General features: G+C 54.3%; 1 protein-coding gene across 3 annotated transcripts; it reads right to left on the reverse strand.

Moving 5' to 3' along the window:
* Window positions 1–1673: 1673 nt before the first annotated feature.
* Window positions 1674–24357, reverse strand: Myo1c (myosin IC). Of its 3 annotated transcripts, none has more exons than XM_052194785.1 (32): window positions 24233–24357; window positions 17550–17705; window positions 17336–17451; window positions 16655–16853; window positions 16478–16558; window positions 14898–15077; window positions 14719–14817; window positions 14405–14518; window positions 14251–14322; window positions 13798–13917; window positions 13602–13684; window positions 13323–13428; window positions 13082–13162; window positions 12735–12826; window positions 9865–9959; window positions 9742–9788; window positions 9559–9639; window positions 7099–7204; window positions 6860–6977; window positions 6259–6372; window positions 6107–6183; window positions 5729–5797; window positions 5530–5614; window positions 5276–5435; window positions 4950–5033; window positions 4275–4368; window positions 4127–4182; window positions 3841–3976; window positions 3689–3759; window positions 3509–3606; window positions 3315–3414; window positions 1674–2975 (listed from the first exon to the last, which is right to left on the reverse strand). In XM_052194785.1, the coding sequence occupies exons 1-32, from the start codon at window positions 24305–24307 to the stop codon at window positions 2949–2951; spliced, it is 3192 nt and encodes a 1063-aa protein (XP_052050745.1). In that variant the 5' UTR covers window positions 24308–24357; the 3' UTR covers window positions 1674–2948. The 3 variants fall into 3 exon arrangements, with proteins under 3 accessions (XP_052050745.1, XP_052050747.1, XP_052050746.1); XM_052194787.1 differs by lacking the exon at window positions 24233–24357 and adding an exon at window positions 23382–23488; XM_052194786.1 differs by lacking the exon at window positions 24233–24357 and adding an exon at window positions 18977–19388.
* Between the last annotated feature and the right edge of the window lie 92 nt (window positions 24358–24449).

A 24449-nucleotide genomic window follows, 5' to 3' on the forward strand; every position in this document is an offset into this window, starting at 1 on the left:
TAGTACTTACAAAGTTTAAGGTCAGCTTGAACAGTGAGACCCTATCTGAAATGAAAGAAGTCAACCAAAATCAGTCATTTTCACTGACCAGTGTAGCATCCCTCACACACCTTCCAGTTTACTACATATATATAGTTATCAGTCTCTTGGAGCCACGGTTACTATTGATAGAACTGATAGAGGATTTTGGCACCTTCATTAGACTGAGCAGCAAATACCTCTGACTGGTGAACCATCTCATTGGCCCCCAGTATGGTATTTTTTCTGGAGGAAAAGTATTGGGGAAGGTATTGAATGTAGATCTGTTCCCCTCACAAGATGGCATCAAGGCCCAACAGTCATATCCTAGAGGTCCCACATTCTCAGAGGACTTCTGTCCTGTGTGCCTTTAGTGAACAGCCCTAAGCCTTTCCTTTTCTTGCCTCTTGGTCCTTCGTATACATTTCATCTGCCATGATGAACCTCCCCCCCTCTTGTCATGCTTCTAAGTGGCTGGCTGCCCAGCCGTGAGCAGATGCCAGCTTACACTATCCAACTTCTCATTCCTTTGTTCTTCTCAAAGAAACAGATTCTTTGAGGGGATCACCTCTTTCCCACTTGTGGTCCTTGCTCTTGGGTGTGGATCGCACTTTTCCTTCTGGCTAATGGGACCTAGGGCTAGCCAACTACCACCTTCTTCTAACTACAGTGATTAGGGAGCAGGGTGTCCCATTCACTCTAGTGAAATCATCTCCAAGACTTTCAAATTATTAGGTCAGAAACAGTTCCTTTCTGCCCCTGATAGAATGAAAGCCGGGAACTGCTGACAGTTGTTGCTCTCACATATGTGGTGTGTGTGTGTATGTGTGTATTCCTTCAGTGGTACCCAGAGATTAAGCCTAGAAGCGATCCAAGACATGTTCTTAACAATGTCTTTTGAGCACCTAGATGTAGAACTCCCCAGGACAATAAAATGGCCATTGTTGGCAAGCGGCCTTTTCCATTCAAGCCACTTTAGACTGGATTATCCCCAGAAATGGAAACAAGCCTCTGAGCTGCCTCAAACACCAGCTTCTTTATGACGAATGACGTGCTGTCCCCTTCCCACCTGAATGTGTCTTGCAGCAGCACGGGCCCTTGGGCTCACACTGCCCACGCTAGGTCAGGTCTCCTTGGTCCAGCAGCACTGCCAGACCAGATGTTTGCCCAGATCCAGAGACCTGTGGCAGGCTAAGAAGCCTTTGATGGACAGTACATAGTACGACCATTAGCCTTTTGTTGTTTTTTTGTTTTTTGGGTTTTTCAAGACAGGGTTTCTCTGTATAGCCCTGGCTGTCCTGGAACTCACTCTGTACACCAGGCTGGCCTCAAACTCAGAAATCCACCTGCCTCTGCCTCCCAAGTGCTGGGATTACGGGTGGGCCAGCAGGTGCCACCACTGCCCAGCTTTTTGTTTTGTTTTGTTTGAGACAGGGTTTCTCTCTATAGCCCTGGAACTTGATTTGTAGATCAGGTTGGCCCAGACTCAGAAATCCAACCCTCCTGCCCCTGCCTCCTGAGTACTAAGGCTCGCAATACCACAGCCAACTTGGTGTCTTATTGCTCCTAAGCAGGCTTGTCTCCTTTCTTCTGTAGTACCAAGTCCCAGGCTACCTTCTAGGGCCCTTTTCCCCAGCACTCACAGGGAGACTGTATTGGCAAATACATATTGCTTTATTTAGTGTTTCTCTGGATTGCAGAAGTGTCAGCAGTGGGCTGAGAGCCCCCAGAGGGCACAGAGGGAGCAGGGCAAACCCAAGGACCTCTGGGGCGGAGAGAAGCAGCAGAAAGAGGTGATGCTCCTGCAGCCCCTCCAAGGCTGGCCCTGTCCCTATGCTCCCAGGTCACAGAGGCGCCCAGGGTCAATAAAGGCCCCGCCATTCTTAAATTGGGTTGAAAGTAGGTGTATGTAAGGAGGTTGTCATCCTAAGGCAAAGACCCAGGCAGAAGATTCCCTCCCACCTGGTGGCTCCCAAGGGTGATTGCTGGTCAGAGAGCCAGGTGCATACATAAGACAGGACCCTTGCTTTATGGGCCTCCCTGTCCCTGGGGAAGGCAGTGAGATGTGCTGAGGGCGGGCCTCACATTAGGATTTGCTTCAATCTTCTACTAGGCAAGTCTTCCCTCTATGTGCCTCTGTCTCCAGCTCTGTGATTTCAGGAGCCTGGACCAGACAATTTCTCTGAAATCTTCCAAACTCATAAGACTTTTTCCCCATTTTAGGATGCCCTCAAACTGGGGTGTACATATTAAAAACTTATTTTTTTTTAATGCTGGGGATTGAGCCCAGGGTCTCACACATGCTTAGCACCAGTTCTACCACTGGGCTGCACCCCAGCCCCTAAAAGACATTCTTAAGGCAGGAATAGGGGGTAGGCAAAGGTGGCCTCAGCCTCTTGGTGGAGGTCATAGTAGGCTGCAAAAGGTGCAGGTGGATGGACAGACAGACAAGGTGCCAAGGGAATGAGGAGAAGCCTGGCCAGAGAGGAGGGCCTCACTCACAGCCCAGCCCAGTCAGCCTTTCAGCTGCATTCCTTGCCCCGTTTGAGTCAGGGAAAACACAACCAGTGTGTTTAGGGTAGGAAAATGGCTTTTTTAAAAAAATAGTTTCCTATAAAGCATCAAAAAATCTCAGAGAAAACCTCAGTTAAAATTCCCTTCTCTTAGATATTTGGCATCAGCAGAGGGCTGGCCTGGCCTGCTCAGGCCTCTGCTTCTCTATTGCTGTGGCCCGGCCTGGCCCACTCCCAGGGTAGCCCCCTGGCTCCTGATCACCTCAGGAGAGGGTGGGCAGGAGTTTGCAGGAGTTTGCAGGTGGGCTCTGAGGGTGTCCCTGGATCCCTGTCTGGAAGCTCGAGTCTTTGGTAACTGGGAGGAGAGGAGGGCTAAGCAAAGCATCAGGAGTCAGGAGGGGGCCACCGGCGCCTTCATCACCGAGAATTCAGCCGTGGGGCCACCTGTGGGAGAAGCCCAGGAGGCAGTGGAGGAGCTGCAGGGGCTTCTGGGCTCAGGTTAGATAGTCCGCTAGCAGTCCTATGGGAGTCTTGGTCCAGAAGACTTTTCTGTTTCCATGGTGATACCTCCCATACGCACACCCCCATTCCCTGCCATCTTCCACGTACTTTCCCATTGTCTTCCTTATTATCCCCCTCCAATGGCCACCATAGGGGCCCAAGCAACTCCCCTCTCTGGCCTTCCTGGGCATGCAACAGGAGAAAGGGGACACATAGTGCAAGGAGGGCTTGGTCGTCCATCAATGGCTCTACCTTAGACCCAGGACAGCAGGCCCCACTCACCACAGCCAGGTGGCCATTCTTGGCCTTGGTGATGAGAAGCTCTGAGCCAGATGTGAAGTCAATGATGCCATCCCTGCCTGGACCCCCTGCAAACGTGATGCTGGGGGAGGGAGGAAGCAAAGAAGATTTGCTCACAGAGATGGACTCCCGGGGTGGCCCTGGCCCCATGTCCCAGTCCCCCCCACGGGCTTCACCTGCCCTGGTTGATGTTGATATTGTTCACACGGTCAGCACTGAGGGCTGTCTTGGTTAGTGTCTCGATCACATGATCACTCTGCAGCACCACATCTCCCTGGGGAGCACAATGCACGGAGGAGTCAAGCCTTGTTTAGGGCTAGAGGACCCCCTCCGCCTCCCGAGCCCTACAGGGGTACCTTCTGCTTGTTGTCTTCACGCTGCACGTGAAGCACAAATAGGCTATCGCTCAGGCTACTGACAGAGATTCCTGAGAGGGGAGAACAGAGGTCAGGGAGCGGGGTCAGAGCAGGGTTCCCTCCCGCCCAGGCAGGCCTCTACTCCGGCTGACCGGTGAGGTTGGCATAATCAATTCTCTGCTTGACTTTGGCATCCTCCACGATGACCACAGCGTTGGGCGTGAGCAGCAGCTGCCGGGAGCGAGGCTTGTAGCCCTTACGGTCGTATTTTACCACAGGCACGGCATACTAGAGACACAGAACAGTGTGAGGGCCAGGGCAGGGTTAAGGGGTTGCAGGGACAACTTCCTTGCCCACTGATAAGGTCATGACCCACTTTTTCTAGCCCTGGGGCAGAGAACTGGGCGGGGTGCAGATAGAGCTGCAGCGGGTTCTTACCTGGATGGGTTCAGAGCCCAAGGCCTGCAGCACTCTGGGGCTGATCTCCTCTGTGCCTACAACAGAGATAGGGGAGAAGGAAGTCAGGTAAGGCCAGAAGGGAACAAGATGGTGCTGGAAGGCTCAAGGGCTGGAGAGCAGAGCTCACCGAGCCGTGTGCTGATGAAAAGTCTGGGGACGCTCTGGGGGTAGTTGTCCTTCTTGCCCTTGAAAATTTCACTAGCCACCGCCTTTTGCTGCAGCTGAAGAGATAAAAAGAACACAGTGTCAAAGGACTGGGGACAACTTGGAGGGCAGTTCCAGCAGCTCCCTCATCAGCTCTCTAATGCCCTGTCACCAAGACTCCCGCCAGCTTCTCCCTTCCTAGCCCATCGTCCTCACTAGAGAAGGCTGAGAGCTCTCCAGAGGAGTCACGACAGACCACCAAAGTCCAGGGCTGACTTTGGAAATGATTTCCACTAGCCCCTCGAGTCCCTCGATATCCAGCCGCAGTTTAGGATTGTGTAGGTGGCCAACTGCCTTGTCGGGTTAGCTAAAGTCCGCCTCACCCAACGCCATGTCGGTAAATAGAAGGCACATCAACGGTGACACTGATTACTAAGTACGAAGCTGAACCACCCCAGGCCTAAGCTTCTACCGACCAAAGCACGCTGGCCCACAGCTTGTCTTCTATTTGCTTCCTCAAACTTACAGCAGCCTCCACTTCCTACATGAAGTCCAATGAAGGCCTGGCCTTCTTGTGAGGCTACAGCATTGACCAGGCAAAATGCCTGCTGTCCCCAGGGCCCCTATGGCCAAATACTTGCGGCCGCATTCTCCACACCTGCTGCTTCCACTCAGGGCTGATACTCCGACAGTACTTCCACACCATGTTCTTCCTGCATAGCTCCCGTAGCAGCTCTGAGGCCTATGTGAAGGGCAGGGTCAGAACACTTTTCCAGCCTGCCCTTCCCACTGAAGAGCCTCAACAGGCCCCTCAAGCCAGGCAGCCCTGTGGAGGGTTTTCTCTCCAGCAAACTCATTTTCAGAGCCCATCTCTACGTTCTCTCCCTGCTGAGCCTTCTCTGGCCAGCTCTCCTGACTTAGCACATATTCCTATGCTAAGTGATTAGATGGATATCCCTAACGCAGCGGGGAGAGCCCACAGACCTCTCTCAGGGCAGGTGGGGGCGTGGGCCAGGAGGTGTCCAGAACATTCCGGGGTAGTTGCCGCCTCAGGTTAAGCAAAAATGATGTGCGCACGTGGTCCAGGAAGAAGGCATTCTCAGGGCACCGGGGTGCATGTCGTAAAATGAAGCCATGGATGAATCTAGGGGTGGAGGGCCAGACACGGCTGGGGTGAGAAACCGGACAGAAGATCCCCGCACGCACTCTGATCTCCCACACTGCCCCCCGGCACTCACCGACGGATGGTCTGGGCTGCCCATCTCCTTTTGGCTGCCTTCCTCCGGCCCAGTGTGCCACGCCACCATGACTGGATACAGATGGCTGTGGATACCACAGATAGCTGACCTCCTTCTCACCGTGGTGGCCCATCCCACCCCTAGACCCTGCTCCTCCAAAGAGACCCTGCTCCTCCAAAGGGCCCCTGCACCACCACACCTGATCGCTTCACCCGGAGAAACTTCTGCCTCCAATGAAAGCCCTTCCAGGCCGCCTGGATCTTGGTGGCTATGGTTGGGGGAGAAAATGAACTGTCAGAGCTCAGAGCCCTAGCTGAGGGCCTGGCATGGTCAGTGGTACGAGTAAGGAACATTCTAGTAAAGGGCTGTGTGAAGCGAGTCAATGAGAGACAGGGGAGTGTGGGGATGGGCTGGCATCTATGTCCAGAGGCAACTGGGGTGGCTGGTGACTTGCTGAGGGTGACAAAAGGGGGAGGACACCTGAGTGTAGCTGGGCAGGTTTCCTGGAGAGAAAGCCCAAAAAGCAGTTTCTATTCACCAGGACCCCTGTGGGACAGCAAAGGTGAGTCTTTCTCACCTAGACTCTGCCGTCGGACTTCCAGGGAGTCCTCTGTGGCAAACAAGGTCTTGGGGAAACGGATGAAGATCTTAGTCCTGGGAGGACAGCAGTGGTCAGCCTGTGGACGCCATCTCCTTCATCCTCCGGGCCCCAGAACAGGCTCCACTTACCTGCCCATTTTGTATTCCTCCGGCTTGTAGCCGAGGTGTCTGACCAACACAGCCACCCCATCCTGGGGCCGTCCTGCCCACACGGGCCATGTCTCTGGGCACAGTGACTTGTACCTAGGAATGGAGGGGACTTTGCTGGGAATCTACAGGCGCTCCCACTGGCGGGTACATGGTACACATGCCTGAGGGTCCCCATTTTAGAGATGGAGGACTGAAGTAACCCCATCTTCCTAAGGCAGAGATGGGATTCATATTTTGGCTGACTCAGGTCCTGTCCTCTGAATAGCCACACAGACAACAACCTCTCTGAGCTCTGGTCATCACCATCTCTGGTGGAGCCTCTTGCCAATGTACTCCTCCTGTACCTCTCACCAGGGGCTTCAGGGAGGGTGGGGCTGTGTACATGACTTATATTGTCTTTTCCAAGACTAACATTAGGCCTGTAGCATAAAAAGATTCCTGGCCTGGGTCTCACAACAGCTGAGGGTCTCTACACCCTCATATCTAAACTAGAGCTATAACCGTCCCTCCTCCCTCACCGGTTCCAGGAGGTGCTCACCCTCCCGGTTCATCCATTCACTGGTGGGCTGACCACACCCACCTCTGCAGGAAAGCCTCATATTTGCGACGATAGGCAAAGCCGGCTCTGCGCACGCGCAGATTCTCCATCAGTCCCAGGTACTTCACCTGGTGTCGGATAAGCACCTCATCAAATCGACCTGAGAGGAAAGGAAGTAACAAGGTGACCCAAGAGTAACAACGGGGGTCCTCAGGCTCTCCCTGTGAGGAAGTGTCCCCTTCCAGAGGCACAGCTCACAGCTCGTGGGGTCGAGGACCTACCAGGCTGCTTGGCGTCGTTTGGCTTGATGCACCGGATATAGGCAGGCTCCTTAGACCTCAGGATCTCCACTAGCTGCAGGAGGCTCATCTTGAACTGGGTGGCCACCTGATGAGCCAAAGGAGTACAGTGGTTGGCTGGGGCTGGGCTGAGGCCACTGAAGTCTGCATGTCCCCTCTGCCCGCTGCTTCCTCCCATCACCCCTGCCTCATACCAGAAGGGGCTGGAGTTCGCCCTGCTTCCTTTCAGCTAGTTAAGAGGCCTCAGCTTAGAAACCCAGCTCTCCTCCTCAGAGGTCCTGGTGACATCACATCCCATCTCCCCATACCCCCCCTTTTTCCTGGTGCTGAGGAAGAAAGTCAGGGCCTCGTGCCCATTAGGAGAGCATCCTATCTCAGAGATATCCACCCCCTCCTTATTTTTGAGACAACTGATCAGTCTAAGGAAAAGTGCACAGGGAAGATCTGGAAATGACCCTAAATCGAGATTGTGAGCATCAGTAGGACATAGCAGGAAAGAAAGACAATGCAGGCAGATGAATGGCTAAACAAAGGCTTGACACACGGGGAGCTACAACCTTGCAAAGATTTAAGGCAGGCAGGGGCAGTGTATGAGAGCAGAGTTATACTGGAAAGACTAGATTTTATCTTTAGGAGAACAGAGAGCCCACAAGGAGATTGGAGCAAGGGAGTGGCAGTGAGATCTGTATGTCAGATTATTTCAACAGCATTTGTGTGGAAGATGGATTGGGAGGGGCCAATGGGGAGCCAGGAATCCAGGGAAAGGCTGGCTGGCTCACAGGGGCAGTAGCAGGGACTGACGTGGAGCAGTGGTTTCAGGGACAAAGGAGAAGGAGTTAAGAAGTACTCAGGCACCAGGCAGTGGTGGCGCACGCCTTTAATCCCAGCACTTGGGAGGCAGAGGCAGGCAGGTTTCTGAGTTTGAGGCCAGCCTGGTCTACAGAGTGAGTTCCAGGACAGCTAGGGCTACACAGAGAAACCCTGTCTCGAAAAACAACACACACACACACACACACACACACACACACAAAGTACTCAGGCATAGAAATAGGCATCACCCCATGTTTGAATGAAAGGGGGATCCCTGGCCTGGGGGACTGGGTAGAGAGATCCCTGTCCTGAGTCAGGAAGAGAAGAACAAGGCTGGGTGGGGGACATCACTGGATACGGAAACCGAGGCACGCTATACAGAGTATGGGAGAGGAGGGTGTGGAGGTGTCCCGAGTGGGGAGATGCTGGGAAGAGGAAGAAGCTCAGGCAGGAGGTGGGGAAGGCAGGGCAGGACAGCAGGAGCAGAGTCCTGGGTGGGCATCACAAGGATCCATGTGGAAATACTCTGGTCCTCTCTCCCTCCCGACCTGGAGCAGTGGTAACCTCTTCTGGTTCAGCCCAATAGCTGCACCTCTGCCCTCAGCGGGCAGAAGCTCCCCTGCATCAGGCACCCCTGGCCACAGGTGCCTTCTCCAGCCTTTCCTCCACTGTATTGTTCTCTTTGACTGACTAGCTTGGCTTGGCCTCTGTGTGTATGTGCTGAGCTCCTGCTGCCTGCAGCACCCCCATACAGGTCCACTTAACAAGCCTTCCTCATCCCCTTACCTCAAATGCTGCTTCTGCCTTGGAGCCTTCCCAGACCCCTCCACCCCCAGACAGTCTGCTTCCTCTTAGCAGTTCCCAGGGCACCCATGCATACAGTCCCCAGGCCAGGGACTTTTCCAGTTTTCTCACTCAGCATCTGGCCCTGACCACAACTGGTTGTGAGGGCACCCATGTGTTTCTGATTTCTCAGAGCTGAGGGATGTCTGCTGACTAAGTGGACACACACAAGCACCCACACAGGGATGCCATGGGTACCATAAAGAAAGAGGCAGGGAGGCATACAAAGGTCTACATTTGGACAAAGGTGGTTCATGGGTAAAAACAGTTCCCAACAAACCTGTCAAGTCCAGTTTGATTCCCAAGACTTATGTGCTGGAAAGAGAGAACGGACTCCAAAAAGTTGTTCCCTGACCTCCGTTCACACCCTGGCACATGTGCACGTGCGTACACACACACACACACTCAAATAAATAAATGTAATGAATTAGAGAAAGGGGGCTGGGAAGATGGCTCAGTGGTTAAGAGCATTGACTGCTCTTCCAAAGGTCCTGAGTTCAATTCCCAGCACCCACATGGTAGCTCACAGCCTTCTGTCATGGGATCAGACATCCTCTCCAGTCTGAAGCTCTCTTCTGTCATGGAGGCATGCACACAAACAGAGCACTCATATAGAAAGGTAAATAAATAAATAAACTGGAAAAAAGAAATGGGCAACGATGGCCCTGAGAGCAGCCTCCCACAGAAACCACGGCAGTGCACGTGGGCATTAACAAACACGCTCCTGGTGCCAGGCAGGCTGTGGCCTGTTCTCAGTCACACACCCCTCCCGTGTCAGAGCCTCCGTACCGTCTCTGGCCGCTTCTTGTCACTGAGCTCACTCTTGTCAAAGCACTGGGCCATGATGGGGTTCATTGAGCTGCACATGGTCTGTGAGGCAGAAGACGGGTCAGGGTGGGGCCTACAGTCAGAGATGCACACAGAACTGCAGAGGATACCTCCCCACCACCCCAGTCCGCCTGCCTCCCTCACCTCCTTCAGGTTCCGGAACAGGAGGTCATTGTTTTTATCCAGAAACCCTGGAAGAGGAGAACAGATGGGAGGTGAGGGCGTGCCCCCTCCCTGTCCCACAGGAGCCGGCGTCAGGATCCTCACCGGTCACGCTGTAGGTCACCTCTCCAGCATAATGCAGAAGGCGGAACTCCCCTCGGTCTAGGGATTTCCTGGTCTTCTGGTCAGCGAGCTTGTGCCTGCGGGTGACAAGAACAGGAAACTAGAGATTTCTGTTGAAGAGCTTTAAGAGCCATCCAGGAAGGAGCCAGCAGGCCCTGGGCTGTCCCACAAATGGCACACAGTGGTAGACTGTGCTTGCCTGCTGCAGGGTTCACAGAGGCTCAGAACAGCAGACAAACTTGTCCATGAACACACAGCCCCAGGAGCTAGGAGGACAAAGGAATGTGGGCTCAGGCGGCCAAGCACTCCAGGCATAGGACCTGCCTTTCACAGGCTCTGGCCAGTGCTCAGCTGTTCAGAGGGTGGGAAAGCCGTCCTCTCCATTTACAGAACAGAATCTGTCCCAAGAGATTACTTATATTTTAAACATGCTTGTACCCTTTAGCCCACTCTTTTTTTTTTTTTTTTGAAGATTTATTTATTTCATTCACTGGGTACACTGTCATTGTCACCCAGAAGAGGGCATTGGATCCCATTACAGATGGTTGTGAGCCACCATGTGGTTGCTGGGAATTGAACTCAGGACCTCTGGAAGAACAGTCAGTGCTCTTAACCACTCCAGCCCTCACATCTTACTTTTTTTTTTTTTTTCGAGACAGGGTTTCTCTGTGTAGCCCTGGCTGTCCTGGAACTCACTCTGTAGACCAGGCTGGCCTTGAACTCAGAAATCCGCCTGCCTCTGCCTCCCGAGGTGTGCGCCACCACCGCCCGGCTCCTCACCGCTTACTTTTAAGAACTATTTTGAGCCTGTAACCAGGATAGAAGCAAAGCTCTAAGACACAAAGTGAGTGTGATAGCCTTGCTCTTACAGCTGCATCCTGGAGGGTCAGCTGCGAGGCAGCTCACTGGGAGGATGCCTGCCTAGCACATAAAGTCCTAGGTTCCATACTCAATATCGCAAAAGAAAAAAATCAAAACCCTGGAGAGGTCCCTTGGGAGCCTTCAAGGCAGTGTGAGAGCTGTGAGGTCCCCAAGGGTCGCAGTTTTTGAAAGAAATATTTTGAAGAAATTCTTCTGCTTGATGATACAGGGGGAAAAACTTAAAACATAAGATTATCTTAAGCTTTATACACAATAATTTCTTGACTTTGGGTAAAAAAATGTATAGGAAAAGACAGGAAGGAAATGCCTGGAATTGTTACCAGAATGACCGCTGGGTAACAGGGTCACAAGAGGCTCCGCACACATTCCAACTCTCTCTAATGAGCAGTATTGTTTTTATAATCAAAAGTGAATTTTATTGTTTGGTATGAAGGCACATGCCTGCAACCCTGGCACTCAGGCAGAGGAAGTTAGGATAAGTAGTTCAAGACCTCTCTTGTCTACATAGTGAGTTCAAGGCCCGACTGGGCAACATGAGACCCTGTCTCAAAAAACCCAAACCAGCCAGGTATAGTTTCAAACACCTTTAATCCCAGTACTTGGGAGGCAGAGGTATGTGGATCTCTGAGTTCAAGGCTACTTGGGCTACAGAGTGAGTTCCAGGACAGCTAGGGCTACACAGAGAAACTCTTTCTCAAAAACAAAAAACAAAAGACAAAAAAACAAAAACAAAAAAACAAAAACAAAAAATGGGGCTGGAGAGATGGCTCAGTGATTAAGAGCACTGACTGCTCTTCTAGAGGTCCTGAGTTCAATTCCCAGCAACCACATGGTGGCTCACAACAATCTGTAATAGGATCTGATGCCCTCTTCTGGTGTATCTAAAAACAGCTACACTGTACTCATATAAATATAATAAATAAATATTTAAAAAATAAAACAAAAACAAAAAAATAAGGGTGGGGTGGGGGGGAGAGGGACCAGGAGATGGGGAAGACAAGACACAAATATCTGATATGGTAATACAGGCTCTTAAGTCGAGCACTCCAAAGACAGAAGCAGGTGATCTCTAAGTTCCAGGTCACCCAGGGCTACAGTGATATCTTGTCTTAAAACAAACAGTATGTCTCTCCCTCAAAAAAAGTTTTTTCTCCAATGTTCTGTCTGCTTCCTTCTTTCTTTCCTTTTTTTTTTTTTTTTTTTTTTGGATGGGAGTTCACATGATGGTAGACCAAGTTAGCTTCAAACTTGCAGCAATCCCCCAGTCTCCACTTCTAGAGTGTATAAGCCATCTAGCATAACCGGAACTAGTTTTGCTTCTTGCTTGGCTTTCTGTATAAGTAAACAATGCTTGAGGCTTTTGAGACTAAAAGCCCTGGGGTGCTGTTCCAAGTTCTGTAATCTAAATAGATTATATTAGATTAGATTATTATTCCAAATGAGTGAATTTTTCTGAGTTTTGATTAGATAGAGCACAAGAAAGTATCCTTGTGCAGTAGGCTAGGAAATGGGTACGTGCTTCTAGTCCGTTCTAAGCTTCCCCATTTTGGGTTAATCCTTTTTTTTTGTTTTGTTTTGTTTCTGTAGACAGGATCTTCTCATAGCCTTGAATTTGCTCCATAGCTAAGATGGATGCGAACTACTGATCCTACCGCCTCCACCTCCTAAGAGTAGGAGATTCCTTGCATAAAAAGCAATTCACAAATAAGGAAGCTTGAAAAAAAAAAAACAACTTAGCAAGTTTCATTCTGAAAAAAGATTAAGGAGGGAGGGCCAATGGTGGCTTCCTATAACTGTCCCATCACTACTTTCTCTGGTGATTAACTTGTGGCTGGTGGTTTGCTGTGTCTTGGGTGCTGGGGATCTGAAGGGAGTTCTGTGCATGCTGGGCACACCCTGTACCACGACCACCCAGCAATGGCTTCAACCATGCTGTTGCTTCTGTGGCGGGACCCCAGCCTCCCACTCACGTCAGGAAGTGCGGGTGGTGCTTGACGGTGTCCTCCAGCTTCTCCAGGAAGGTCAGGTCTGTGGCCTCCCCAGGACGCAGGCACTCTTCATCCTGCGGGGCAGTATGCAAGGTGAGGGGTTTACTGGAAAGGGGGTGATAGGTATAGGGGATACCATGTAGGAAGCCACAGGCACAGGAAGAGGGGGCAGAGTTTAGGGAGCCCTGACAGGGAGCCTGCAGACCGGCCAGCACCTCGGCTTACCCTGCCCTACCCCCACTCTGACCCAGTGGGCACACTTGGAGAGAAAGGAAGGAGGCTTCCCGACTATCCCCCTGCATGAGGCTAGAAGAGCAGGGGCCACGCACCAAAATGGAGATGATGCCCTTGAACTTCTCCTCCACCAGGTCACAGATGATCTTGTTGTTGAAGTACTGGACAGGTTCCCACTGCACAGACCAAGGAGGGTATCGATTGCAAGGTTCCGGAGCCCCAGTGACTAGCTTCCTATGGGCGCAGGGCACCCTGGGCACACAGACACAATCACAGACACACAGACATAATCACAGACACACACACACACACACACACACACACACACACACGTACCGCAATGCCCTCAGCCTCGTACTCCTCCTGCTCGGACTTGAGGGTCAGCTCGATGAAGAGCTGCTGCAGCTTCTCGTTGCAGTAGTTGATGCAGAACTGCTCGAAGCTGAGGGGCAGTGAGGGGACCACAGTAGTGCCAGGGACACAAAGTGGGGACTGGGGAAGGGCCGGACCGGGCGCAAGCAGCAGGGCAAGAGATGCAGAGCATGGTCACAGCTGGGAGAGAGGGGCAGGAGATGCCAGCAGGCAGACTGGCAGGGGTAAAAGCACAGGACCAACCTGTTATGCTGAAACACCTCGAAGCCGTAAATGTCCAGGAGCCCGAGAACCGTGGTGCTTCGCCAGCTGGGGCTCTCAGCATCCTAGGGCCAGCCAGTCAGCCAAGAGCATGGGTCCCCAAGGTCTGCCCCAGTCCCCGCCACAGGCCTCCCTGGCCACCCTGTCTTCTCTGGAAGCAGCATGGACTGGCGCTCACCTTAGAGGCCAGTGACCTATTGATCTTTCTGACCAACCAGGTGAAAGCACGGCTGTACACAGCCTTGGCCAGAGCATCCCTTGCATATGCAGCCTGTTCAAGGTTCAGTGGGCTCAGGAGCTGCCACAGGGGAAAGACAGGAGATGAATGCCACAGCCACCCTCTGTCCCACCTCGCCTCAGACTCAGGCATCGGACGGGGACGTTCCCACCACCCTGCCCCCCCCCCCCCCCAGCTTCATTAAGCAGAGAGTCGTGGTGCTTTCTGGGACACCAGGGGGAGGCTGGTACAGCAGCCTCATTCCTGACGCCCTGGCCAGCTCACTACCTCTCTAAGCCTCAGGTCCCTCTAGCACTACTGAAGACCCGAGGAGAGAAGCAGAGGGGAGCAATAGGCCGGGGGCCCCCTACAACTGCACACACCCCCTGTTCCTGTGGCCAGTCTGCGTCTCACCTCTTCCCCCTTGGCGATGATCTTCCTGTGGGTCAGGGCTTCCCTAAGTGTTGTGCCTTCCACACCAAGGAGCTGCCAAGGATGGAGCAGACATAATAAGGGCTGGGTCCTCTCGTCTCAGCGCCCCTCCCGTGCCCTCGCCCGCCAAGCTCACCCTGGTCAGGTATTTGAGCTGGTTTTCAGTAGTAACTTGGGCATTGCTGTCCTCATCAGCAGCAAAGTGGATATTGCCCAGATGCAGGACGCTGGCCACGATGCTTAGCAAGTCCTGAGGTGGTAGCAGGGGGGGGGGGCACGTGGTGGTTATGCGGTGGGGTAGGTCAGAGCAACTAGGAGATGCTCAACCAGGGTGGGGATGGTTGGTAAGGCCCTCAGGAGCAGAAGGGGTCTCGAGTAGAAGAGGGGTCCAAAAGAAGTGGGTCCATTTGGGGTGTGAGGGGAGGGAGGGGGTTCACAGAGAGCTCTAACCTCCACTTCCTCCTCAGTGAAGTCAATGACTGACAGTGCCTTCCTCACCACCTTCCAGTCATTCTTGTCATTGATGGAGGAGACCTTGGCACACTGGCCCTGGAGAAAGAGCACAGCTGGGCTGCTGCCCCTGGCACTGTGCCCCTGGGTGGCACCAACCCTGCCTGCAAGCCACTCACCTTCACCAGGTACAAATAGCTCTGGGGGTTTCGTTCCAAGCCCAGACGACGAAGAGTCTCCTCCTCACCCCCCTCCAGTAGCTGGTAAAAGACGTGGAAGTTCCTTTCTCCGTGATTCTGGTGTACCACCCGTGACTTTTCCAGGAGGTAACTGAGAATGTGGCCTCCCACAGGGGCACCCTATGGGTAGAGTGGGGAACAGGGATGGTCAGCTGGATCAGGGGCCAGAAGCTGCCTTCCTCTTTCTCCCCTGTAGTAAACCTGGGCTCTGCTTCTCACTTTGCCAGTACAAGTGGGCTCAGACTCCCACTCGGTTCTCACCTTGCTCATCTGAGAAACAGAGATAGCTCAGTGGTTGAGAGAGCTGCTCTCATCTCAGTGGGGGCACGCGCACACGCATGTACACACACACACACACACACACACACACACACAGTCACTTCCGGAGTCCTACTTTTTGCCTGCCAGGCACTGCGCATTTAAGGAGCCTGCGGGTGCCCTCCAGCTTCTCCTCTCCCACACTAACTCCTGCTCATGGCCTCTCAGCTTGGTCAGTAGCAACTCTGTCCTGCAAGTTATTCAAGAGGGAAGTTTGTAGTCCGCCTTGGAAGCCTCCCCCCCCTCCCCACGCACTTCCGGTATCCAAACAGCCACTCCTGCTGCTTCAACCTTGAAAACACCCAGAACCAACCTCTGCTCATCACCTCTACGTCTACCACCCGGATCTGAGAGGCCGCCATCTGTCAGCTACATTACATCAGCCTCCTAACCGGTTCCCTGCTTGGCTGGGTTCCTCTGCCATCTACTCCCAACAAAGGCCAGAATGACCTTTTCAGTAGGAACGTTCGTTACATCACGACACGACTGTGCAAAACCTTCTTTTCACTTAGCTTTTTAAAAATTTCTTGCTGGGCTCCGAGGATAGCTCTCAGCATAGCTGGTGTTCTTAACCTGACTCGAGGTCCTTGGTTTAATTCCCACACCAAGGCAAAGAAGAAAAAGAAAAATCTCTGCAAAGATGTAAAAGGCCTCAGTGCGTCTGGCTTCCCACTCCTGGCTCCTTGCTTTCCCCTCCAGCTTCTGGCTTTGCTGGAGTCTTTATACACGCCGAGGGCTCTGCCTCTGCAAGGCCTTGGTCCTCATATCTACCTGGCCTCATTCCCCACAGGCATCTGCTACACCTGCTCCCCAGTCTACCAAGCCATTACTGAAATGCAGTCTCCGAGTGCAGCCTTCCCTAGCTGCTTCCCAGACCCAGCTGTGGTGATATATGCCTCTGTAATCCCAGCTACTTGGGAAGAGGCAGGACAACCAGGAATTTAAGGGCAATCTGGGCTACAAATTGAGACTATCTCATTAAAAAAGAAGTCGTTACCTTATTTTATTTTCTGCTAAGGTCTGAATTATTATGTTTCTGTAATAATTCACCTATTTGTTCCCGGAGGCAAGATCTGTTTGATTTCACTGCTCTAAGAGCAGCACCTGGAAGAGTGCCTGGAACGTAGTAGGCACTCAACAAATATTGAACCTACTGAATGGCTAACCTACCCCCTCCTTATCTTCAATATACCCACAGGTACCTTGAAGTCAAACTGCACATCCATGTACTTCCCAAACCGGCTGGAGTTATCATTGCGGAGAGTCTTGGCATTCCCAAAGGCCTGGGGGGGTGCAGGGGGGGGGGAACAGGAATGTGAGGGAAGCCTGGTGTTTTCTTGTCCAACCCTCCCTCTCCTCAGATGCTGCTGCCTCCTCACCTCCAGCACAGGGTTGCTCTGCAACAGCCGGTCTCGAACTGCCCCACCCCGTTCAGGGGCTGGGCAGGTCTCTGCATAGAACTGGAGCAGTTTCTTGGTGGCCTCTGTCTTGCCGGCCCCACTCTCTCCAGAAATCATCACTGCCTGGTCCCGACGCTCAGTACGAAGTGCCCGGTATACAGTATCAGCCACTGCAAACCTGGGGCAGAGCTTTGTCAGGGGGTTCCCAGGGTGGGGGAGTCCCACCACACCTGACTAGACCACCCTTGTAAACTGTGGGGGTTATAACCTGGAAGATGGAGAAGGGGGGTGGACAGGCGGGAAGCCCTCACAGGGTACACCCGCCCAGGTGAGGGTCGCTCCACACGGGGCGTCAGCCAGGTGGAGCCTGGGCACTTGTATGAGGCTGAGAGTCCTCACAGGTGGGCCATGTTAGGATAGTTAAAGGAATACTTCATGAGTGGGAACTGAGCTCAGGAGCTGAGGGTCCTGGCTGGTAGACAGAATTCAGACTCAACTAATGAGAACTGAGGTGACCGAGAAACAACCATGGGATTCCTCGCAGTAGTGACCAGTGAGTCACCCAGGGGTCAGGGAATCATTTCAGAGAGGGGTTTGGATGGGGTCATCTTGCATGAGGACAGGGTAAGGCACTACTGGAAAGGCAAGGGAATAACTTACAGATGAGGTGGCACTTCATAGAAACTGACACCGCGGTAGCGTTCCATATGCTGCCGGCTGTAGATCTGTAGGTCTCGGTAGGGATTGACAGAGACCAGGACAGGGCCGATGTAGGTCTGAGGGAGCAGAGGAGAAGGGTCAGAGGCTTTTCCTGAAGGTTCCTGGTGCCACCTTCCCCTAGGTCTGTGGGCCCAGCGCTGCTCATGGTTCTCACATAAATGAGGTTCTCCCGGAATCGCCGCCGGAGGTTCTCAATGAAGGCAGCCTCACTGGTGAAGTTCTCCAGCAGAACAAAGTCCTGCACCCCCACCCGGTCTCGGGCAGTCAAGGCGCTCTCCATGGTCACTCGTACCCCGTCACTGCCCAGGGCCTGTGGGGAACCAGCCACGAGACACTGTCAGAGTCTGCAGGTTAAAGCCTCGTCTCCTCCCTGGCCTGCAGGATGGAGAAGGCAGGGGCACTTGGACACAGGCTACAGAACATGTCTGGCTGGGTACTGAACATATGGCTGGGTCACAGGATTCTGGAATGCAGAAGAGATCACATGGGACACAGGGACCGTGCCCACAGCCCACAGGAGTACCAGGGGCCCCGAGGACACTGAACAAGTGCGTGGAATCCAGAGAGGTGTAGTTTTGAGTGGAGAAAGGTGGGTCCTGAGAAGGAGCTCCCAGGAACGGTGGAAAGAATGCTGGTGTTGACCTTGGACAAATCTCCTCCTTTCTCAGGACTGCTTCCTCTTCAGAGAGGAGTGAGTGAGTTCAGGTGACCTCAAATCCCTCAGCTATGCGTTACAGGTGCTTTGGAGGACAAACGGTTCAGAGTGAAGTCTGCAGACAGGGAGGGGCCATTTCTCCCAATATCATCCACCCCAAATTCCCAGAAGTAGACGTTGTTTAGGGATCAAGCAAGAGCTCAGGTCCCAGGAAGAGGGTTTTCCCATGGGCCACCACCTCAGCTGGACTTGACGCCCACCCTAGAAGAGGGTGGCCTGCCCTGCCTCAACTGGAGCCACTCCCTCCACTCCAGCTGCTAGACTCCCCCACATTTCCTCCGTGGTTGAGAAGCCTCAGGGGGTGGAGGGTTCTCCCAGGGGAAACCCAGCTGCCACCCGAGGGTGGGGCAGGTACAGGCTTAGCTGGACCCTTAGGCCATGTCCAAGGAAGAGCTTTCCTTTCAAAGGGGGCCTGCAGGATCTAGAAAATGCGAGGGGGGTCAAGGAAGACGAAAGTATCCGGTGCTGCTGTAAATTCCAGGGAGGTCACCAAGTTTCCCCGACTCCGGTTGCTGATCCTAGATGCCCAGGAGCTCCCTGCTTCTGTCACCCCTAAGAACCCGGGCCCTGTCTCCCTGAGACCTGCCCACCACTGACCTACCCAGCCTGAAGCTACCAAACACCACCGCAGCCACCGCCCCCGGGACCTCAGGTGGGAGGGGTCTTAGCCATCACCAGGGGCGACCGCATGGACCTGGGTTCGAGCGTTCTACAGCCCTGTCCACCTCGGCCTCCCTGTCCTCGCAACTTTCAGGGACATCTTCTACCGAAATTCCTGGGCCGCGCCCGCTTCAAGGCCGGCCCAGGAGCGCCGCGGGCCACCGAGAGATACCCAGGACCCCAAACCTGCCCGCGCCCATGCTCACCGACGCCCGATAGCGCATCCTGCCGGACCCGGCGCCCCGCTCCGCTGCCCGCGCTCTAGGTCGATGCTCGGTCGCGGCGTAACCGAGGGAGGGGCCAGCCCGCCCCCTGCACCGCCCCTTGCAGGCCCCTTGGCTCAGGGGGCTCAGAGTCTCGACCCCGGGTCCCTCTGCAGCCGGCCGGCCGGGCCGGGCAGGGTGGGAGGGGGCCTCGGAACCTAGGAGGGGGAGCGCGAGGGGCGGGGCCTCCTGCGTGCCGCGGGCTCCGCCTGAGTCAGGTTTTCCAGGAGGAACGTCGTTAGTTCCAGGGTGGGGCCCGGAACCCGCGCGGCCGCCGCGTCTACACAGCTCCGGAACTCACTTCCGGGCTCGTGTCTACAACACGGGGCCGGACACCCCGCGCGAGACCAGGGCTGAAGCCCGTGGGTCACCGGGGAAGCAGGATTTCCCTCCCCACCCCCAACCTCGAGTCCCGGGAAAGTTAAAAATAGAACGAAATGTCCAAATACGGCCGGCGCCCCGGGACAGGCGGAGCCTCTGTACGGGACACTGTCCACCCCCATACACACTCCAGAAGCACTGGCTCCATTCTTTAAATCCCTAGAAGAGAAATTGTTTGAGACAGGGTCTCATTACGGAGCCCAATCTGGCCTGCAACTCGAGATGCCTCCTGCCTCAGCCTCCTGAGTGCTGAGATTACAAAGAGTGCCCGAGGAGGAGGAAAATCTCTTGAAAGATCTCTTCCCTAGCAAAGAAACTAGTCTTAGGGTCAGAGTTGGCAGCAGGTTGCCCTTTTTTGCCCAGCATGACCCCCTAAAAAAGCCTGTTTCCCGAGTGGGCAGCACCCTTCTGACTTTCCTACGTGTGCAGTCAATAACCTTCTGTTCCAGCCAGAACATCCTCCGGACTCAGTGCCCTGCCCCATGAGCTCCTCTCCCCTCTCCCTTCCTTTCTGGTCCCTCTGGATCCCCCCTCCCTGGACCCAGGCCATCAAGCTGTCTGACGTCTATCCAGCACCCAGCAGCAGCGCCCTCTCTGGTTCTCTGACGACACCAGCCCTTTTTAGGCCCGGGAAGAGCGCGTGTGAGGAGCGGAGTGGACTCTGGCTTAGTTGCCACCGCTTGTGGCATGTGGGTGTCTACGACAAAACAAACAAAAAACAGCCTGGCCTTTTCTTACTAGCAGGATGACCATGAACAAGTGCAGTGAGAGACCGACTGGCTAATACTTGCCAGTCTTGTTGGGTGCCTGAAATGAAGCCCTGACCAAGCCCCCATCAAGCCCTCCTCTTTCATTCTACACACACACACACACACACACACACACACACACGCTTGGGGGACTTGGGGCGAGTCCACTCTTCTTGTCTAGTGGGGAAAGCGCCCGCCCCTATATCTACCACTTGCAAAGGGTTCTCAAGTGTCTTATCTAGCTATTCCTCGCCCTTCGTAAGGAACCTGAAGCTTATACCGAGGGTATAGACTCGGTCTAGGGAGGAAATGGGGAGTAAGGACCCAAAGCAGCAAAGCGCCCCACCCCTTGGACCCGGACTCCCTGGGGAGGAGGTGAGCCTGCGACAGGTGCTGCCTGCAGCCTCGAGGGGGAAGGATGGTTCATTACTTCGTGAACAACAGCTTGAGCCACAACCAGGGGGGTGGGGGAGGCAAGAGGCGCCAGCTGGGGAATGAAGCTCTTTGGAGCGGGCCAGGGGAATGGGTGCTGCAGGTGGAAGATGGGTGAAAGGCAGGGCAAGGGGAGCGCCCTCTACGGTGTCCCCATGTTTATAAGCATAAAGAGGATACGACCTTCAGCCCATCCCAGAGCATCAGAAGACCTGAGGCGGGAGAGCTTGGAGTCCCCAGCAGTAGCTGGGCTCGCTCCCCTCCCCCTGCCGCGGCCTCCCTCTCGGGCCGGTGGAGTCTGGGTGGGAGGAGCGCGCTGGAAGGGGAGGGGCTTCGAGGCCCGCAGTGCCCGCCCCGCCCCACCGCGTCAAGCGGCTGGAATGAGGGGAATCTGCGTGTGGAGGGGTCCGGCGGACTTCACCCATCCCGAGCGGCGCAGCCGCATTCCTAGGATGCCCGCTGGCGCCCCCGCAGCCACCGCCCCGCATCGGGAGGAGGGCGTGCCGCCGCCGCCCTGCGGGCCTGAGGCCAGCCACAGTCCGGGCAACTACATCTAGCCTGCTCCACCTCTCTGGACAGGAGCTTGAGTCCAGAGAGGGGAAGTGAAGTGAGGAACCAAGGGTGTGAGGGGCACCGCCATGCCAGGCGCTTCCTGCGTCTTAGCTTATGTCACTCCTGTCAGTGCCCGACGCACACCATGAGTTCTGTTGTTATTCTATTTTAGAAGGGGGAACCGAGAGTAAGTAGGTGAGACGCCTTGTTGAAGATTTCTAGACTTGTGTGAGGAATGGGCCTGGAAGCCAGGACCCCTACGGTAGTGCTGCTCTGATCCCTCCCAACAGTTAACAGGACCGCACTGACAGTTTTCCTCAGTGACCTAGGACAGAAGCCTGTGTAGTGTGACTACTGATGTTTAGGGATGGCAACTGGGGAACACTTGAGGGCCACAGGCCCCACAGCATGGCCCTGAGCTTAAGGTTGGCTTCAGGCTAGAGTACCCCTTAAGCCAGTGAGTGGCCCAAGACTTAAGTCCTTAAAGCACCTCTAGGGTTCCTCCTACCTGGGCAGATGTGTACTGGAACGATGGGGCATGGGGCTGACAGCAGAACTGGTTCACCCAGTGGCCCTTCCCCCGTGCTTTTGAGCCTGACCTCTGGTGGAGGGAAGGCTGGAGGAACTGCTCTCAAGACTTTCACTGAGGCAAACAGGGAAAGCACAACTGCAGGCTGCCTGGTCGGTCAGCGCTGGGCACAAATGTCTCACAGGAACTCAGGCTGACCTGGGGCTCAGCAGCCTCTTGCCTCAGCCTCCCCAGTGCTGAGATTACAAAAGTGTGTTATCATGCCTGGCTTAATTTAGATTATGAAATCCATTTTAGGTCTGGCCCCATCAGGGACTGTTAGAGGCTTCAGAGACTGTGTGTGTGTGTGTGTGCGTGCGTGCCTGCGTGCGTGTGTGTGTGTGTGTGTGTGTGTGTGTGTGTGTGTTGGGGGGGTGCTCATAGTGCCTAATTAAGGACTCTGGCTCCAGAATCATGATCTTTGGTCTGCCACAATTCTTTACCTGAGAGTCCAGAAAAAATCAACAGAGCACTTTGCCCCTAAATGAGTTTTCACAATCACTGTCCTTCCCCGGAGAGGGGGGCAACATCTCTAGCTGGTAATCATGTCCTGACTGGCATTCAAGGCTGGTCCTCTCCTTACACCAGTCAGATCAGTCACCACCTGCTAAAACCTCACTCCTGCTTCTCTGTCCTGCTCCTCTTCTGAACCAAAGTAACAACCTTCTTCTGTTCTCCGGTCTGGCATTTACAAGTGCGAATCCCACAGTTACCATCCCGAGTCCTGTGGAGAGGAGGCTCAGAAAGCACAGCTCCCCGTGCACGGCGTGCTCTTCACACTGCTTCTTGTCAAGCGCGTGAGAATGGGCTCACTTTACGGCACTGCTCCTAGATTAAACTGAACAGGCAGTGCTCTCCAGTCCCTTCTTTCTTCACTACCACACACAGCCAGGTGGTGCTAGCTGTATCCCTGCCCACAACCACCAACCACGCGAGACGGCATGTTCTGTGGCTTTGCACTGCAGCTTCCCTTAGCCCAGCTCTCTCGGCCTACCCACTTCACTTCGTCATCACCGAAGAATCAGCTCAGGGAACCTTCGCCATAGCTGCTTCTTAATTTCCTCTAAGACACAGCCTCCTCCTTACTAAATTAAGTACTAATCGTCTGCTTCCTTGTCAGACTGCTCCGGTCTTAGGCAAGCACTCAGCTAGGCACTCGCCGGAGATTCAATAATCCACTGGTGGGCGCTTGCATGAATGAATGAATCTCAGAGGCTGGGAGTGTGAGCGAGAGGCTGGCTCCTGCTGTAATTGAATAAAACTGTGGGCCAGCCATTCATTCTCCCATTCATCTCTGAGCCCTGCACCCGCCGCATTTTCACAAACGGCTCGCAGGGATCACCGGCGCGCCTGGGCTCCGGGGGCGAAGGACGGGAAGGGGCGGGGCTCTACCAGTTTCTCCGGAACCCAGAGCAGGGAGGGCCTGCGGGAGTGGCCCGGAGGGAGCACTGAGTGCCTGGATCCCGCGCCCGCCCCCGAGAGACTGAGCCCCGGTGCCTCCGGGTCCTGGGACCCTGCACTAGTCAGACTGAGCGAATCCTGTCTCAGCAATACCCAGCTACAGACAGCACGACCACAGCTCTGGCAGCTAGCTGAAGACGCTCAACCGCCTATTCCTCCAGCCATCTGGGACTCTGTGGCTACGTCCCCTCCCTCGTGTACCCACCGGCTTGGTTCTTCGGGTGATCGGGCGGGGGCTGGGTTGGACGGCGTGGCCTCCTCCGGAGTCCGCAGCCCCGGTACGCTCTCTCCGCCCAGGGCCCGCTAGGGGCCGGGCCGCCGCCTATCGTCATCCCCCGCAAGGCCCAGGCTCAGGCGCGCGCGCGCCCTTGGGCCCCGCCCCGTGCTGGTGGCCCTCCCTAGGGCCCGGGCCAGCGCCCTGCCAAGGCTTGGTGCTACACTTCTCTATTAACTCTCAGGACGAGACGCATCACAGTTATCCTCGGGCGCGCGCGCACACACACATCCCTCTAGTAGAAGACCCAACTCACACTGTAGTACTTGGTGGATGCGATTCTCCGTCTTTAAGCAAGCCAGACCCTCACTATACTGCCTTACGTGCTAGGCCAGTCCTTCCCCATTTCTAATTTTCTCTCTTCTTTCACCCACCTTTTAATTCCATGCTGCGAGAGTTGGGCAATCCCAGTTTTGCCCGGTGGGGAAAGAGAAGGAATTAATTGTACTGTACGTCCGAAACTTTTACATGCACTAGTCTTCTGGCGTCTGAGCACTGTCATCTTGCTACTATCTATGTCCAGCTTCCAGCTGAGCCCATTTAGGTTGAGGAAGCTGGCAAAAGAGTTAAAATCTCCGATTTGAAGAAATCCCTTCTAGTAGTCCACAACCCTTTACCCTTTTTTCCACGGACTCCTTCTCTTAATGGTTTCTGTCCCCATCAAAGATCAGACCAGTTCCTCAGTGTTCACGTCTTTTCAGTGGAACGTACAGAAGAGGTCGCCCAGCCCAGGAGAGACCCTACCGCCATTCTTCCCAGCCCACAGTATCATCATAGCTTACAAGTTTGCATGGCCTGTGGGGATGGACCACACGGATGATCTCTCCGGTTGGTATCAGTTCTACTTGTAGTGCCATTCTGCTGTGTGGAGAGCCAGCCTAAAGAACGCAAAAACTGCCCAGCGGCCCACTGGCTCTGGCGGCTCCACTGGCTCACGCTGGGAAGGCCAGTTGGTTCTGCTTCAACTCCAGCCCCTGGGGATGTGGCTGGTCCAGCTTC

This window comes from Apodemus sylvaticus, chromosome 10, assembly GCF_947179515.1.
Source record: "Apodemus sylvaticus chromosome 10, mApoSyl1.1, whole genome shotgun sequence".
NCBI lineage: Eukaryota > Metazoa > Chordata > Mammalia > Rodentia > Muridae > Apodemus > Apodemus sylvaticus.

Bases quoted from the DNA above. Each gene is read 5' to 3' on its own strand.
- Myo1c (XM_052194785.1), bottom strand. From the start codon at position 24,307: ATGGCACTACAAGTAGAACTGATACCAACCGGAGAGATCATCCGTGTG. The intron at 16,854-17,335 runs GTAAGTTATTCC...GCTCTGCCCCAG, and splicing joins TATGAAGTGCCACCTCATCT to GTTTGCAGTGGCTGATACTG. The intron at 9,789-9,864 runs GTGAGGATCCTG...CTCCTCTTCCAG, and splicing joins GGTGACCTACAGCGTGACCG to GGTTTCTGGATAAAAACAAT.